Consider the following 17,707-nt stretch of genomic DNA (forward strand, 5'->3'; position numbering starts at 1 on the left):
GTCAGCCTGCTGATTTTTGATTATGTGCAGGGCCTTTCTTTAAACAGAAGGGTTTCTCAGCCTTCACAAATAAGGAGACCTGGGCTACCTTGTGGTATCTGTGTTGCACCCTGAGGTACCAAGCAAGTACTAGTAAGTCATTTCTGCTGCAACATAATGCAAAAGAGTGAGCTGGAAGGTTTTTTGAAGTAGTTATACTTAACATAGAATTAGGAAAAAAAAAACCAACCCTCTCATTATTTTGAGTTGTTTATTCCCCAAAAAACACCTCTCTCTCCCATCCAGGAAAAAAAACTCAACTCCAATACAACTGAAGCTTTTCTACATCTCTGAGAATACAAAAATGAAATTAAGTAATTCTCTGTGTGTTAAATGACATAGCAAGAATTACATAAGTGCATGTCAAAATGATTTGTGCAATACTCTGTATGCAGCACAAAATGAAATAAAACAATGTGATTGAACTATTAAACTACTTCATTAAAAGGAAAGACCCCCATTAATAGCTTTTATGTTAGTTTGTATATCTGAGTGACAATATTAAACTGATAATTTGTATTATGTATATGTACTGTTCAGCATAACAAGTACAGAAAACATTGTTTTGACATATACCACTAACACACACATGTGTCTTCCATTGATTTTTCATTTCTTTCTTTTGCTGTTTCAGCACTACTAGGTGTCCAGGCTTCTTCAAACTCACTCTTTCAGTTTTCAAAGACTTAGAACTGAAGTTCTCTAATATTTCAGACGGGGGAATACTTATGGTTTCTTTTATTCATTCTTAGTTGGTAGATGACACTTTTTGAGTTTTTTAAGGCCTTCTTTTTTGCATGACTTAGCAGCATTTGACAACAACAATAACAAAAAATCATTTTCTCTCATCTAGGCAGTGAATCTTAGGATTGTCCGAGTGCTGGGGTGAACCACAGAGAGGCCTTAAATTGTGGGTGACTCTATACTTGTAACAAGCTCTAACTTTGTTAGTATTACCCATGGAAGAAGAGATGAGTGGGAAGGAGAGGAATACCTTTGAATGCAGTGTGTAGGTATGTTCTTAGGAAGTTCTGACTGAAGACTCAGTGGACGTGTTAGTGTCGTATGGACTTTTCCTGACCCTTGTGCCATATGTGACAGTGCCCTTCGGTAAGGGGATGTCTCTCAGAGGTGTAAGACCTGAGGTGTGCAGCAGGCTTTCAGCGTGGACGCGGTTATACTAGCGCAGCTGCGCGTGCAGTCTCCCTGTGCTCCTTCGCGAATAGGGGAGAGATGATTGCATTGCTAGAGAGTGCAGCAAGGCCAAAATAGTTTGTCTGTGCTTAACATGCTTTACCAGTAGTACCATACTCTTCTTTGGAAAACATTTGTGGTGTGCATGTAACTGTACTCTATGACTCTCAGTGTAAAACCAGGACTGATGATACATGATTTTTTCAGACAGTAAAACATGTGATCGATTGTACTTTCTAGGATAATTATCCCCTTGAGAGCAGAATTCCTAAAGCAAGAGACCTATTTTCTAGAGTTGCCAGTTTATGGAACTAAAGACTATTCTTTAATCTGCTAGAAGTACTGTCTTCTGTTTTAACTATTTTGTCTGAGTGGCCTTGGGGTAGAGTTTCTGTGTGTTCAAACTTTTTGAAGTTTCTCATTCATATTTCCACATCTTGCTATTCATTAATGAACTTTCTCTCATATATATATTTCTTTCTTTTGCATACCACCCTCTACCTGAAATAAACAGTGCGGTTTAAAGCTTTAAGCAGGCCCTCTCTCTGCACACCAACAAGAAAGAGAACAAAATCCATTTCATTTGTAGTTGTGGGGTGGAAAAAGAAGAAGGGGGACAGTTTAATGTACTTAGCCTTCTAGGTGCCATTTTCTAGTATTTTGATGTATTGACTACAAAATTTACTTACCTTATTATATTTTGCGTAACAGCCTACGGAAACATTTGCATCTGCCAGTTCACATAGCATTTTGTAAACAAATACTAAGGTTTGTGTTTGGAAGCCCCTTTCTGTGGATATAGGGGTTTGTACATGTACGAAGTACTGTAAGATGAGGACTTTTGCCTCTCTAGTTACTGTGAATTGCCAAACAGAGTAGAGATATGAAGGAAATGAGGTGACTGAATGTTTCCAAGACACTTATACTTTCAGGGTCTTTTTGAAGTATGATGTAAAATATATCATTTCAGGTAAGAGAGAAGGTACGTAAAATGTGATCTTGTTGAAAGTGTAGCTGAAGGTATGTTTTAGGAGAGACTAATTTCATGAGAGGCAGTATTCCTGAAGAGAAGTGTTGTTACAGGTGTAGGAGGCAATATGGTGAAGGCACAGAGAGTGGCAGAAGGGTAAATTAAAGAGTCAGCATGAGAATTATTTGTGTCCTTTTAGAATAGCAGTAAAATGCATATGTTTTCATATGATATCCAGATACTGATTAAAAATGCACAGGCACCTTGCATCCAAGCGAGAGGAGAGTTCTTAGTTTGTAAGGTGGTCTTTGCCCTTGGTTTCTGTTGAAGGGAGAATTGGAGTAACAGAAGTACCTTTGGTACCTTTGGACTTGGAGGTTATGAAAAGACAGGCGGTTACTGGAAGAATTTTGATATATGTGGCTGCCTAGAAAGTGCCATCTTTAAATTTATTTAGTCAACTTTTTCATGTTGCAGATTGCTTCACTTGTAAAGTGCATGTGTGTTGTACATGTCATGACTAATTAGGTTCAGAAGGTGCTTCTGATTGCTTTGAGGTGCAAAGTGTTTAGTTACATTTGACTTTTCTTTTAGTTATGCTTTTGAAGAGCTGACAGCCCCAGAAACTGAAATTGGCTATAGAACAGGTAAATAGCAAATTATCTCAGAGTGTCTTTTGATGTGACTTGCCAAAGATTAGCTCAGTTTCTGTCAATGATGTTCTTGATCTAGCTGTGATGGTCTGTTGGGAAACTTGTTCTTAAAAAATTTAATTACATAGTGGCTACCAAATATTTAATAGTTGGTATGAATCATTAGCCATTTGCTTTAAAGTAGCAATTTAATTGTAAAAGGTTATATATTCCAAACTTGTAATTTTTCTGGATATTGCATCTTTTTCTTAGATGTACTGAAGCAACAGGGTTTTTCTTTTTCCTTGTTTTCATAAAGAAATAACAACTCAATTGTGAAAACGTACAGATTACTTTGGGAGAGGAGGGATTAGAGTTTTTTTTAAAGATGACTTTGTATTGCTGGAGAACTTTGAAAGCAAAAATCAAAAGTAATTTGCTTTCTTTATAGAGTATTTAGAAGCAGCACTTAATCAACAATATGATTTTTCTTGGGCTAGCAAAACTTTCAAATACCTGACTTTTCTTGAAGCCATGTGGGGTTTTTTGAGCATTTGGTGTGTTGTGAGAGAAAGAAGGCTGTTTCACTTCCTGATTTTTTCTGTTCTGCTGGAGTTTTGGAATAGGAGATAAGATTTGGGAGAGGTTCGGGACTTCGCTGTCTATAGCAGCTTGATAGAGAAATGCAATTGTTTTACTTAGGCAGCAGTGGAAGAATCACTTTCTCTTCTTTCAGATTTAGTCCATACCTAATGGTAAAAGAAGAGGAGAAACTAGATTTGAATTTTCTTTGAGTTTTCTGATGGCTGAGTTGTGGAGTATAAAGAAATACTGACTTTCTTCAGCAGTAATGGATTTTCTGACAGCAGTAAGTAACATAACACCTGATGAAATGAGAATGGCATGTGGGTTTACTCTTCCTATATATGGACAAGCAGTGGCATGCTTAATATTTTGTAAAGAGACATAGGTGAAATTAGGGTTTTTGTTTTTCCTTATTTACTGTTTTCCTTGCTAGAAAAATTGGAAGAGTGTACTCATTAGTCATCGTTTTAGCAACACTTTCCTGATACTGTTGTTAATAATAATATTATTGTTATTGTTATAAAAGTTCAGTAATCTTGTTGGTAGGGAGCTAGGCTTGAAACCTATGAAAACATTTTGTTTATAGGACTACTTTTTTTTTTAATGTTTAATAACTTATGCTCCTACTCAAAAAAGCAGGGTTTCTATAAAGAATACCTAATAAAAGTTTTATTTCATAATGTCAGCGAAGAAGAATATTTGCTGTAACTACTTGTACCACTTGGATCAGAAAATGCTCCTTTAAAGATATTAAAATTTCTTAATAAGTCTTAGCGATAGTATCACAGTTGTCGCACAACAGTTCTAAAACATACTGAAAATTATCTTATTCATCACTTGTGTTATAGTAATAGCGAAGTCCCAGCCAAGATGAAGGGCCCCATTGTGGCTGCAGTGTATGGACAAATAGTAGGAGAATGCTAAAGGCAGCAATCTAAACAGACAAGGCAGACAAAGACCATATTATCCCCATTTTAGGGATGGGATACTGAGGCACAGAAAATTCTAATCAGGGTCATACAAGAATGTTGTTGTGGAGCCAGGAGTTAAGCGAGATCTCCTTCAGTCCAGTTGCAGTGCCTTACTCCAGAGTTGCTCTTCTGCAGAACATGTTGCTTCCCAAGCTAGCATGTGAGTGCCAGGCGTGCCTTGCTGAGCATTTAAGAAGAAAACAGCAGTTGAAGAATTAAGGTCTGTTTCATGGCAGTCTGCCAAGAAGAAATAGGAGTGACATTTTTTTTCAGCACTGGACTTTTCTCCTGAGGACTGCTTGACTCCATAGTCAATGTATTAGCGTGCATTGACAAGAAAATGTAAGAAGAAAACCTGCCATCCTTGTGGTATTTCATTGCTAACACTGTAAATGATGGATTTACTAAAATAGAAAGTATTGCAAATTAATTGTTTTTTAAAAAAAAAATTCTGTTTTTTGTGGGTTTTTTTGGTTTTGCTCCTCAGTAAGCCATATTATAGATTTATTCAGGATTTCCTCCCCCTTTCCCCCCCAAAAAAAGAAAGAACAAGAAAAAAAAAAAGGGAGAGATGCAATGAAAATATAAATAAATATCAGAGAAATTTTTTCTTTTCAAACTATGTTTCAATACGCTTAATATGCATTACAGCTACAGTTTTAGCAAATGGGGAAAATAAGGAAAAAACACTTCAGTGCTTACAGATCATCTTTACAGTAGGTCAGGGTAGTGCACTGGTTTTGTAGTTTGAAGGAGGGTTATTTATTTACAACAGAAAACATCAAATCTTTACACTAAGCAAGTCCATGTAGAAACCCTGCTGGTCTGATACCCAGCAATAGCATATCTGCATCACTAGCAATACTTATTTGTTAAACTGAGCCCTTAGGATTATTGTGCTGTAATACAGAACACAGATTGTGGCAGGGTGAAGAAGTGAGAAGGTTGGCAATGGTTTATGCTATCAGAAGTAACGTTTCTGGCGAACTAAGATCTAAATAAATTTCTCTGGTCACTCTACCTGTTTCTCAGCTATTCTGATAACCTTGCAATAGCTCATTTTGTCCTTTCAGGTAGTCAGCCAGAAAGTATGTCTAAATTTGACTATGAAAAGTATTTGCAAGTTTTGCTTTGATGTAGAGTAAGGCCTGCATTTTCTATGGAACAGAAATTCTTGTATTTTTGAATGACTATTCCATATTTTTTATCTTACTTTTAAAAAAAGTCTTAACTGGTGTCCTTTTAGAAAGAGAAATATTCTTGTTATGTACATAAAACGGGCTCTTGGAGTGTGTGTTGCTGTTGGTTCCATTGCAGTGGTGCACACCACTCAAATGTGACACTAGGTATTTTTTAACTGTGAATGACAGGTTTTGCCAGCAGATGCTCGAAACTAAAGTCTTCCCCATACAAAGTCAGGCGGAGGTAGTAACAGTTGCAGCTCTCCCTCAACTTCTTCTCAGGACAGCAAGGTAGGACTTGGCGAATGTCCTATTTGTTACTACTTTGCTCAGTTTAAATGAACGCACCCTCAAACCTTTTTTATCTTTCCTTGCAAGTGCTGTGATCTGATCACCAACTCCTGGACTAAACTTTGCTGCTCGTATAAGTCAAGCAACGAAAGAAATCAAACGAGATGCTGACTGAAAAGCTCAGAAAGAGAAGCAAGATCGACCACATTAAAAAAAAAAAAGGGACAAGGAGGATCTAGAACTACCCAGTCATGAGGAGAAGCAGCAGCCTGCAGCTAGCAGTGTTCTTTTCCTGTTAAATCTGCACTCAGGGAGTGAAATTCAGGCAGATCCAGGTCCACTGGTACCAGGATATAACCTGCATTAATACAGACTTTGGTAATAAGCCACAATACCTTGTATATAGGCAGCTTCCCAAGATGATAATTGTTCTCTGTCATCATAAATAGGTATGTTTTGCCATCTGTCAAGCAGAGCTAGCTCCTTCAAATTCTGCAGGTTTCACTTCCAAGGAACTGAAAAGCCTTTTTCCATCCCCCAAACACCATTTGCCTTGTTGGCTGGCTCAGTGCCAGTATTGGCAATGTTGTAAATCACCTGTGTTTGGATGGATGCCAGTATTGCTGTAGAGGTATATTTAGAGAAGACTGTCATCTTCACTTAGAAAACGGGAAAAAGCCTTATTTTACCATTAGCATCGTTAGCCAGACTCCTAGTGCCAGACTACCAAGGAGAGTTTAATCTGTGATTGGAGTATTTGAATCCTCCATTCAACAAAAGATGTTCTAATTGTCACCAATATTGTTTTTTCACCTTGGCTCTAGACAGCTTAATATATGTAGACTGTCAGGACTCTACTCATTTGTAGTAGTCCAGTAGGCTTTTTAAAACCTGTTAATATCTCAGGTACCAATGAGGGTTGCCCTCTCCACTAATGAAGGACAGCAGTACAAAGATTTTGCCTCGTGACAGTCATCAACTGTTGTAATGCCAGTGGTGAAAGCTGAGAAGAGGTGCCAGATATCTTTTCATAGTTTAAGTACTTCCATAGCTTAGAAATACAAGAAAATTTGAGAAAAATATTAAAAAGGCCTGAAACATTTAAACCTGCTTTTGATATCTCCACATCTTCACCCTGCTTCTTCTGCAGTACCAAGATGTTCTCATTGTTTGTTTGCCTCTTCAGTGTATATGGCATATCCAAAAGCTTAGCCATCTCATGTTGCTAAAGGTCAAACGCCTATTTCAGGAGAGCCATGCATCAATCTGAACTGAGATTTAGTCCTGTCATCCATGAAGGATACTACTTGTACCGACAGGTCACATTTGCAGCAAGATCTCTGCTGATACATGTTCAAGGAAAAATGAATTGTTTTGTTACTATATAGTGGTTCTTCGAGACTCTCTAGTCAAGGTGTATCCTCTGACATTGACTTTGAATTATGATAGAAGTGAAGATTTCCAGCTGTTCTTCCCTTTGTAGCCTGGCTGTGGAAATTTAAGAAATCAGAAGACTAATACAGAGACTAATAACTCTCCTACACACTCTCTCTCCTTTGTGTGCACGTGTGTGGACACACTTGCTCACTTTCAAGGTTTTCTGATAGTGACATACATGAGCATGTACAAATGAATCCACTGTTTCTGCAGGATAAGAAAGTGTCCTGATGAAAGCTTCTTTGCAATGTTTTCCAGCATCATGAATCTGAGAGTAGTTGTGCCATGTGCTCTACAAGTGGAATGTCATCTCTGCTTCTGGATATGGAATACCTAGTCTAGGTCCTTATAAATAATGTATGTTTGATTTTTGGCTGTCATTTAATAATCATGTTGCTGTCCTGATGATCTCCAGACATAAGCAAGGTGAAATTTGTAGCTGAAGGTAGTATGTTTAATCAGACCAACTGTAGCTGGTAGGGGAAAACAGAGACATTTTTGGGCACACATCATCTCCTTAAAGCCAGATCTAACTGTTTAACAGTTGGTCTAATTGAAGATACTGTGTACACTTGCATGACTCTTCTACCTTCCCTTCAAACATATGGAAGTATTTCTTGTATTTTGCTCACCTTGATTTTGAGGCTAGTTATTTAACCAATGGGTGGGAGTTTGGGGGTTTTTTCTTTGTGTTTCTGTCTTTGGACCTTAATACCTAAAGTAAAAGCTACTTTACCACATGATAGGATTTTCTTTCCTTTTTTACTTCCAGATATTGACCTTAAGCAATTTTATAATACAATACTTCGTAAGAAGTTGCTCTTGTTCCTCATATAATATTGGCATATGTGAATTTGGAGGGATCTTAAAATCCAAGCATGTGAGGAGGATGGTCCTTGAGATTATTTCCTTGCAGTGTAATCTAATCATTACAAAAAGTTTAAGAACAGTTAAAATTTTGTAGGCAATGTTTTGACGTTGCTAGAGTTGTTACAATTGTTCAGTGTCCATGCATTACGATTATACTTACTGGTTAAAACTAAATATTATGTAATTGAAATGGGTGATCAGTCCTAGGACTTAACTCTAATTCATCTTTCAGCCACATTTCTGATTCCTTAACACTGGCTTCGTTGCCTGTCGCCTGGCTAAACTGTGTTTTGCCTTTGCCCTTCAGCCTTGTTCCGCTCTCTAAATTCTTCCATGCTGACTTGAGAATGGTCTGTGCAGTGAAAGATCTCTTAGCCCCACCTGGGTCCTTTCCAGGATCATCCTCCTGTCGCTCCAGTCCTGAGCTGTAGAGGTCATTGCAGATATCCTCTAAACTTTATTTTAATAGCATCAGTGTTTGCATTCACCCTGTAGTATAAACCCCCAGTATAAAAACTTAGTGTTAATCAAAATCCACATAACCATCCAAACAGACCTGAGCGTGATATGTGACCCTCCCCTAATGTGCTCAGCTTTCCGTAGTATTATTACCTACCCTCTTCAAATCAAAAACCGACAGGGATCTTTAAATGAAGGGCAGGCAGTAAGGTCTCTGTGTTTAGGAATGGAAAGAGAAAAGTTAAACAGTCTGGTTGTATTGTACAAAATAATAGAAAAATTAAATGGTGAAATGGGAACTAGGTTTTAAAGATCAGTTTAGTAATCTGAAGTGTTAGAAACTTGCAAAGAATTATGTAAAATGAGATGATGTACAAATTAATACCTTTGGTTACTGCTATCTTTAATTCCCAACAAAGCATTCAGAGACAAGCAACTTTATTTTTACAAAGCTGCTGTTTGGAGCCAAGTGTGTTCCTTTAATGTTGCACAGTTATGTGTGTGCCAGATTTTACAGTGAACTAGAGGAGGGCTGCTGTTCTGCAGCGGTTTAAACTGCTCGTGGTCCTGTTGGTTGCTGTTGGTCCTCCTGCTGTCCAGTGCCGAGCTACACATTACCTCTCCCTCCCTTACGCTTATAGTAGTGTTCATCTGGTTCTGAAGTGGGATGGTTCAGGGAGTTAAACTGTAGAATACATTTTTTTCCTGGGTGTTTTTTTTTCTTTTTCTTTGCTTTTGTTACCTTTCTCCTGGTTAAGAGTCATATTGAATTTGCCATACCAGTGCCTAACTCTTGTAGAACTGCAGCCAGTCTTACACTTGAAACAGAAAATCGCAAAATAACATTTATGTTGTGTTGTATGGTGTTAAAAAAAAAGTCATTCCAGAAGAAATTAAATGCCTTTGCAAACACACAAGAGTTGCTGAGCACTTTATCAGTTTATTATGTGTTGGAGGGTGTACTTTATCAGAGTTGTGTACAGAGAGTGAAATAATGACTCCGTAAGCAGATGAGCTGTCTTCTACCAAATCCATGAGGTATGGGGGTATGTGCTCCCATATGAGCAAATTGTAAGAAATTGAGGGGGGTTTTAGGAGGAAAAACCTGCATTAGCTACTGTATTATCCTCTAGGTATTCTAAGATGTGAAAAAAACTGAGATTTCTTGGCGTTATGGGTATGCAGGATATTTTCTAGACATGTGAAACTTGGAATTTCTCTTCCAGTATTCATTAGTCTGGGTGGCACAGGCAATTCTGATTCTGTGTTGCCAAATTCTTTTACACTAGAATTGCGAATAGCCTATGTAAAATTCACAAAAGTCTTCAGAATCCTGCAAGAACAGTTTTTATTATATTTTCCATGTTTGTTTCTTTTCTTTTTGAGGTATAATGCCTTATGCAAAATACTAGTGTCAGTGATGCGTAGCTCATGTTATAATCTCTTCCAAACAGATTGTTATTCCAAAAAGGATGCAGATACTGATCTGTGATATTTGTTTAATCACTAATGAGCAATTATCAGCATTTTTTTTCTTTCGTTATGGGTGTTTGGAAATGGAAGGCACCACTCCCATCTTCAATACAGTTTCACAATGCCTAGTCATTTGATAATGCAGTGCAGTATGAAATCTTCAGTCAATGGGGGTGGTATTTCCTGTATAAACTGTAATTAATGGAAAATTCCCAACATTCTTTTGGATTGCCAGCATCCTCATGATTGCTCTGTGCTGGGAGGCAGCATACCATTCGAAGTCACTGCTCTTGGTTAAAGGTGTCACCACCTGGACTCTTTACTGCACAGACACTGGTCAAGTCTGTTTGCTGGGTTTTTTTCCCTAATCTTTTTTTTTTTTTGTCTTGGTCACTGTTGTCTTTCATTTGTTATTGCCATTGTTGAAAAGTCCAATATTTGTTTTCTTCTCACTAATCACTTGCGGTTTTAGCATGCGGAGTCTTTGGTTTCCTATGTTAACACCCAAAGGATATCAGTCAGGACTTATGACAGTTGTGTTTGACACTATGTAATTTCTGTCCTAAATATTGAATTTTAGTTTTTGCTTAATTTTATGGTTACTTCAGCTATGATCTATCTTTTCTTTCATCAGAAGAGAAACCATCTTGAGCATTATTTTGTGGTTCTGACTGAAGTTAGCCCTGATTTGAGAAGGGGCTTGGAGTAAATGACATTCAACTCTTTAAGCTTAAATTATTCTGTGTTTAGTTACAACTGTGACTCTGGCATTTTCAGGGATAAATGCAAGTGATACTGGATAACTAACTACTAAAGCAACTTACCTGTTTTTACTTAAAAGGGAAAACCAAAGGAAAAACATACTTGGAGAATAAAAGTGCTGTTAAATGGAAGGAGTGTGACATTTATTTCTAAGATAAGACTATCCTGTCTATGCAAGTGTGTTTGACTGCTGTCTTAATAATAATACTCTGAAGACACCTTTATATTGTTTCAGTTTCAAGTTTCAATTCACCATTCAAATTACTTAGTTTTTTTAAAGTAATCTCAAATGTAAAATTACTCTAATGCACTGAAAGATTTTCTGCATTTCATCATTTCTGAGTGATGCAGAGATTTGTCTTTCCTCTGGATCAAAAGGGGAATATTAAGCACATTTCTAGATAGAAATTTTTAAAAATCTTTATGTTCAAGAGCTGAAGATCCAGATGGATTTGTTTCCTGTTCCATTGCAACTACATTCTTTTTAGCTTTTCTTTTAGTCTTAAACAGGTGCGGCTTGAATATTTTATGTGTGTGTGTGTGTGTTCACTAATATTTTTCAGAACAGACTTTAAATGTACATTCAGTGGAGCCATTGATACGTAAAGTGAAATACCATCGTTAAAAATAAAATTTCCCATGCGGTATTTTGAGGTCTTACTGTTCGGCAACCTTAATTCTTTAGTGGAAGAATGTTCTGGATTATTTCTAGCCTGTGTTTTATTGTGTAGTTGGATGTAAATGATTATGAATTATATAAAAACAGGGAAGGAGTTTCATATAAGTCATCGGGTTTGATTGTTACTAAAATAATTCCTCTGTGTGTGTTATTGTAGAAGATAAAAAGTCATATCTGACACCTGCATTTTTGTGTTTGTGCCATAGTTTGCAGAAGCAACGTTTTCTTTTGTTTCTCTGAGATCTGTGTTTTTAAATGCATGTTTTACCAAGTTGAAGTCTTCCAAAATTGTGTCGTATGGCAACAGCTGCCTTTTTGTTTGCACATGTTAGTAATATAAAAACTATAAGCAGAAGTTGCATTTGATTTCGGAGCACCATGGTAAAGTATACACACAGTAATATTTGGTTTCAGATTTTAATCTAGGAAAGTCAGGATTCCTACAGGCAGCATTCCCTGTTTCTGATTTCCTGTCTTGGATATTTTTCACGTGATATGGGACACTATCACATCCCGTTAGTCAGGTAGTTAATTTGCAAGGCAAGGCTTTTGTTGGTGTGCGGTATCAACAGGCATGACTGGCCAAAAGATTTCATTTTGAGGGGATGGTGATTGCATATGGCAAGGAGTGGAATATGCCTAGATAGCGCTTCCACAAAGCTGGAATATAAGTTACCTGCTCTTTCTTGCCATCAAGAGTCTATTCCAAATCTTCTGAAAGCATCTCCCAGTAAACCGAGGTAACTCATGTTATGGGGGCCATGGACTGCTTTTACTTTTCAGAAAGGGTGGGCAGCTCTTTCCAATCTTATTCTTACAGCTGCCCGTATTTGCAGTTAAGAAGCATGCAGAGCACGGCTTCTGGCGGAGATTATCATGCCCGTCTGGGATGGGAAACGCAGACTTTGGTCACTTTGTTTACCCTTTATGGGGATCCCAGTGTTGGTAGAAACCAAATACGCTTCCCAGTCCCTCTCCCCCTTCTGTCCTTCCCTGTTCTTTGTGTACTTGAACAATGATTTCAGTGTTATTTGATGGTTGCTCACCTTATTCTGAGATACCTGCTGTCGTCTTCTGTGCTCTTTCCTCCTTATCCCATGGAGAAGTCTTTCCCAACCTACCCTTGAAAAGAGGTATTTTCTTCTCCAAAATTAACCTTTTCTGAAAAGATAATCTTTGTTTTCCAGTAAGCAGGTGGTGAGGTGTGAATGTTCCCTTTAGGTGATGAAGTCTTTTTCAGGGAGGCCACGGACCTTGTTGAAGAACAATCTAGACCTTGTGCGTGCAATCTGATTTTGGCCATTTGACAATGCCAGTGTCCAAAATAACCACTGAGCCCTTGTTACTTTGAGTAGGACATGGTGTATTGGGCAGAGATGGCAGGGCTTTGGTTGCAGGGGGGTCTGTGTGGGAGCTGACCATGAACTGCCCCACACCGGTCCCCAACGCGGGGGAAAAGGATGAAAACAGCGCATCGTGCACCAAAACTGCAACCGCTCAGAGGAGCACGCGGCACCACCACTTGAGCGTATTTAAGAAAGGGCAGTAGCCGCCAGGGCAGGGGACTCGGGAGGGGACGTGTGAGGACCCACGTGAGAGCAGGCATGAGAGGAGGAACGTGAAGACATGTCTGGAGAAACGAGACGGGAGGCAGGTGGCGGCAGAAGGAAAAGAGTAAGAACCAAGGAGGAGCGGCAGAAGGAAACTGCTGGGCACTGACCCCACCTCCTGTGCCAAGGGGCCCCAGTGCACCCCCGGGCGAAAACGAGGGGGCGAGGCTGCCCTCGAGGGGAGACTCAAGCAGAGCTGAGCCTGAGCAAAGGTGTTTCCTGAAGTGTTTGTTTAATTGTTTATGTCTCTGTTTCTGAATACCCAAAAGGGTAATTCAAAGTTTGTTAATTGGTAACAAATTAAGTGAAATTCCCTGAGTTGAGACTGTTTTGCCTGCAGCACGCAGTAGCCTTGAACTGTTCTTATAAAAACCAGAAAATGTGGATAAAAATGCATGTACTTGTTTATGTCTTCTACTTCCCTTTTCATTTCATATTTTCCTTGTTTTCTTCATTGTCAATTCTCCATGATATGGATTGCATTTGTAATATTGTCGTGCCTAGTAAAGCGAGTCCCTGAGTGGAATTTCTGGGGAGACAATATTAATGCTTGGTACGATTTTTAATTAAAAAAAAATTTGTGTACTGTGTAGGTGGTCATAAATTGTGAATTTAATCTCGAAAATTGGTTTGTGCCAATCCTGCTAACATCAGTGGAACTGCTAAGGTGAGTTAAACCTCTTTGAGCTTTTGCCAGACTTGACAAATTTTCCCTTTTACAAATTCTTCTGTAACAAATTTTTAAGGAATCATGTCTGAAAGAGAGTGTTTAGTTAATTTTTTAGCCTCTGTGATTAAATAACCACAATAATTTGCTTATGGTACCTGTTTTATATTTCTGATTTCCAAACTGTTGTCATCAGCCCTTGAGATTTTTGGATTAGTTTAAGTGGACCTGTGACAGGTAACTAATAACATCAGGCTTAATGTCAGAAGACTGGCATTTACCACGGAGATTTGCACCTCTGCTGGATTATTTCTTAAGAATCTTCAAATTGAAGAAAACTTCCACAGCGCTGCCTTTCCTAATGTCATGCACTGCATCTCCGCATCGTTTTGGTGCGTGTTTATCATGGTGCTGTTTTGGTATGTTCTCCTATATATCCATTTGGTTTTTTGCCGTCTCAACTTCTGCCATTTCAAAATCATTTAAAAAAGCCCTGAAACCTGCTCTTTCCCCAGTGCTGTGCTGTGCTGTTTGCCACGGTTGTGCAGTGTGGTCACAATAATAGCACCTTTCCTTCACCGCTCTGTCTCCTTCATAGCGTCTGGTGAAAATATAGATGATTCTGTGATCCTGCGAACTAACCTGATTTCTAATTCTGTCTGTGTCCTTGGATGGATTCCTGCAGTATTAATACCTTATGTGTTTTTATAAGTTACTGTCAGACCTCATAAAACTCAGTGCAACCCAGCCAGACTTCATATGCCTCAGACCTAGGCATATTTTGAAGTCCAGTATAGAGCTGTGAGGGTTAAGTGGACTTGAAGAATTTAGAACAGAAAAAAGATGCAGCTTTTTAAATATCTTTAATGTTTGCGAAGGGCAAAGTCTGTATGTTTTTATAGCAAAATAATTTCTGGACTATTCGAACAATAGAAAAAATTATTTTAAGTTGTTGAGATGTTTTAACCATTTTAACCATTTTTGAAATATTTTATAAATATAATTAATGCATGTTCTTGAGCTGAGAGTTTGTGTCAAATTATATCTTGGAGGAATAATCTTTTCTGTGGAGTTTACAAGGCTGTCAGTGGGAATCTGTGTGTTCCCAATTGGAAACAGATCCTTGGCTAAGAATTGCCAGTGTAAAGTGATTTTTAAGATCACTGGCTTAATCCAGAGGCTAAGGTAGCATAAATTATTTCCAGAATTTAAAAATTACCATATTAAAAGCAAGAGTAAAACTAACAGGCCTGCCCTAGTGCCTGGCTAGGATTTTGTTTGTTTGTTTTACCAGTACCATCAGGGAGGATTTAATCCAAGCATGTGGTTTTGGCTTCATCAGCACTAACACTAACCAAAGCAAGAAATTACAAAAGTTGTTATATCTCACTAATGAAATACTTTAAGTTTACATGGAATTTGTTGATAGCACTCATCTGTTTGTAATGCATTTGAAGACTTGGTTAGTCCAAGACTAATCCTGGTAAGAGGTGATAATTAGTTAATCTTTCAACGGGATTTCATAACCTGGTAAGAGTAGTACCAGAGGAGGCACTTGCTTCTCTGGGGATAGAGCAGATGTTCACTTCTGCTCAGACCGTCATGTACCTAAGGGTCAGCAGTGCTGGTTTCTGCCCAAGGATACTTGAATGAGAATCTTTGGGTCTCCTTGTGATACTGCCTAAACTAGCATGAGAGTGGTTGCCCTGTCCCTGTGCTGGTTTCTCAGGGACTGAAGACACTTGTTGCTTTTTCCTCCGAGCACTGCCACCATAAGGAATGGTGTTATTACTCAGGTGGGATGTCTTATGCAGCGGATACAGGCCAGGGCAGAATTAATAAATAGGGCGAAATAGTAAACAGGACAAAATAATTCAGAATGTTTGTTTTCAGTAATAACTAATGAAATAAATTACCAGTTTCAGTTACCCTTTGAAAACAATGGCTATTTTTAAAGAAAGATGATTTATGTCAAAAACTTACTGGAGAAATAATTAATCATTGATGTGTTTACCAATCATAGCTGCTGTTGTGCATTTCACACTGAGGATCTTTTTGGTTTTGCTCCTGCTTATGTGCCTTGCCTGCTTAAATACTGCCAAGCTGCTATTTCAGTCGGAGTCAGAAGTTGCATTCGCAGGTTCTCTGATAGACTTCTGATGCTGCTAACTAACATTGGAGTGCCATTTTATGATGCCTTTAAATAAAAAGGTCACTGCCCCGTTCTGAGGGGTGGTGTGATCTGTGTGGCTGGTGCTGCATTAGTAACCACCTGTCTGGTGTAGACACCTTCATTTAGCAGCACTGGGTGCGGTAACATGATCTCACACCAGTGAGCAAGAGTGACTTAAGGAGTTACTGCCCTCTAAGCTGAAACGTGGTGAATGAGTATGTCAGCTTGTTCTTAAGTTGTAGCAATGCAAAGTGACACAAGTTAACTCACTTGTAATTTTAAAGCTTTTAAGCCTTCAGTATAATTAAAGCAAACCCATTTTATTCTGTGTTTGTAATGGCTTAAGATTGCATGTGTTGCATTATTGTATCTCAGCTGTGAGGATTAAGTGCCTCTAATCATTTGACTGTACCCATTGATAGATTTCATGAAATTCCTCGTGCTTTCACTGAGAAGTACCTCATTCACCATCTTTGTTTCTTCCCAGAGTCATGACATCTGGGTCAAAACTGGGGTGGCATTCCTGACTGTATTTTAAGCTGTAGTATCCTTGACCTTGGTCAAATAACTAGCTTTTAAGCATGAGACTTTCTCTGATGATCTGTAGTCAAGCTTAGAATATTCTAACATAGAGCATAACTCATGCACCATGTTTTCTAAAATAACCTTTAGCAGAGATGTTAAGAGATGCATTCTTTTATTGTTTCTGCAGTTGGCCAGTGTAGAAATGTTTAGTTCACTTCTCTGCAGTCAGTGTTAAGACAAGGATATTACTGCCTGTATTCTGGCTCAGAATGAGGTGATGTGATTGTATCTTAAGTATAGGGGACCTTGGCACCCAGAAGAGGAAAAAAATTTCTTAACCTAGTAAGAAGCTCTTATGGAGCAATGTGTAAATTTGCTTTGTGTTAATTAATATAGTAGTAGTGGCCCTACAGTATTTTCATTTTTTTTCTTAATATATTCTTTAAAGCATAATTTCTAATTCTTGTATATATTTTTAACTTTCCCACAGATATGCACTTATTTGGCCATTATCCAGCTCATGATGATTTCTATCTTGTAGTGTGCAATATCTGCAATCAGGTAGTCAAGCCACAGGTTTTCCAGTCGCACTGCGGTAAGTGAATGTTTTCTTTCCTGAATTACAGTGCCAAACCAGCGTATGATTCTCAAGAATCATTGCATATGATCATGACAGAGGCATTGCAGATAGACTTTTCTGGTTATCTTGGGTTCTTTCCACAGAAGATATCAGGAATGCCTTCAAATAGGCATGTTTCCTGTAAAAGAAGTTAAAATAATTGTTCTAGAAGTTGGGCTTTTCAAATTGAACAAATTATAATAAGTTAACCTATTACAATAAAGAAATCCTGTTAGATAGTAGCTAGGTTAAAACTATTATGAGGTAACATTGGATTGTCTTTTGTCAAAGCTACACAGTGAGATCTGTGATGCAGGTCTATGTTAACTAGAACTTGGATGTTATGATGGATGGTTTTAAGATGGGATTTACAGATAGGGGTTTATAGGGTTTATTTTTATATTTTTCATAGGGTTTAATTTTTTTAATGAATGATATATTAAGTCAAACTTGTTAACTTTCTCTTGAAAATGTTAATTTGAGAAGCTGCAGAAATATGCAGATATGTATTTCTCAGTACGACAACAGCAAGATGACAATTTTTAGATTTTTTTTGTAAGTAAAACTTAT

General features: G+C 38.0%; 1 protein-coding gene across 3 annotated transcripts in view; it reads left to right on the forward strand.

The window, feature by feature from the left end:
• ATXN7L1 (ataxin 7 like 1) overlaps positions 1-17,707 on the forward strand; it is a 127,811-nt gene that overhangs the window by 27,245 nt on the left and 82,859 nt on the right. For all 3 annotated transcript variants that reach the window (XM_067316365.1, XM_067316375.1, XM_067316382.1), the window contains one exon: positions 17,009-17,113. In XM_067316365.1, coding sequence (XP_067172466.1) covers positions 17,009-17,113 — 105 coding nt within the window. The remainder of the gene's footprint in view (positions 1-17,008; positions 17,114-17,707) is intronic.

This window comes from Apteryx mantelli, chromosome 1 (assembly GCF_036417845.1).
Source record: "Apteryx mantelli isolate bAptMan1 chromosome 1, bAptMan1.hap1, whole genome shotgun sequence".
Lineage (NCBI taxonomy): Eukaryota > Metazoa > Chordata > Aves > Apterygiformes > Apterygidae > Apteryx > Apteryx mantelli.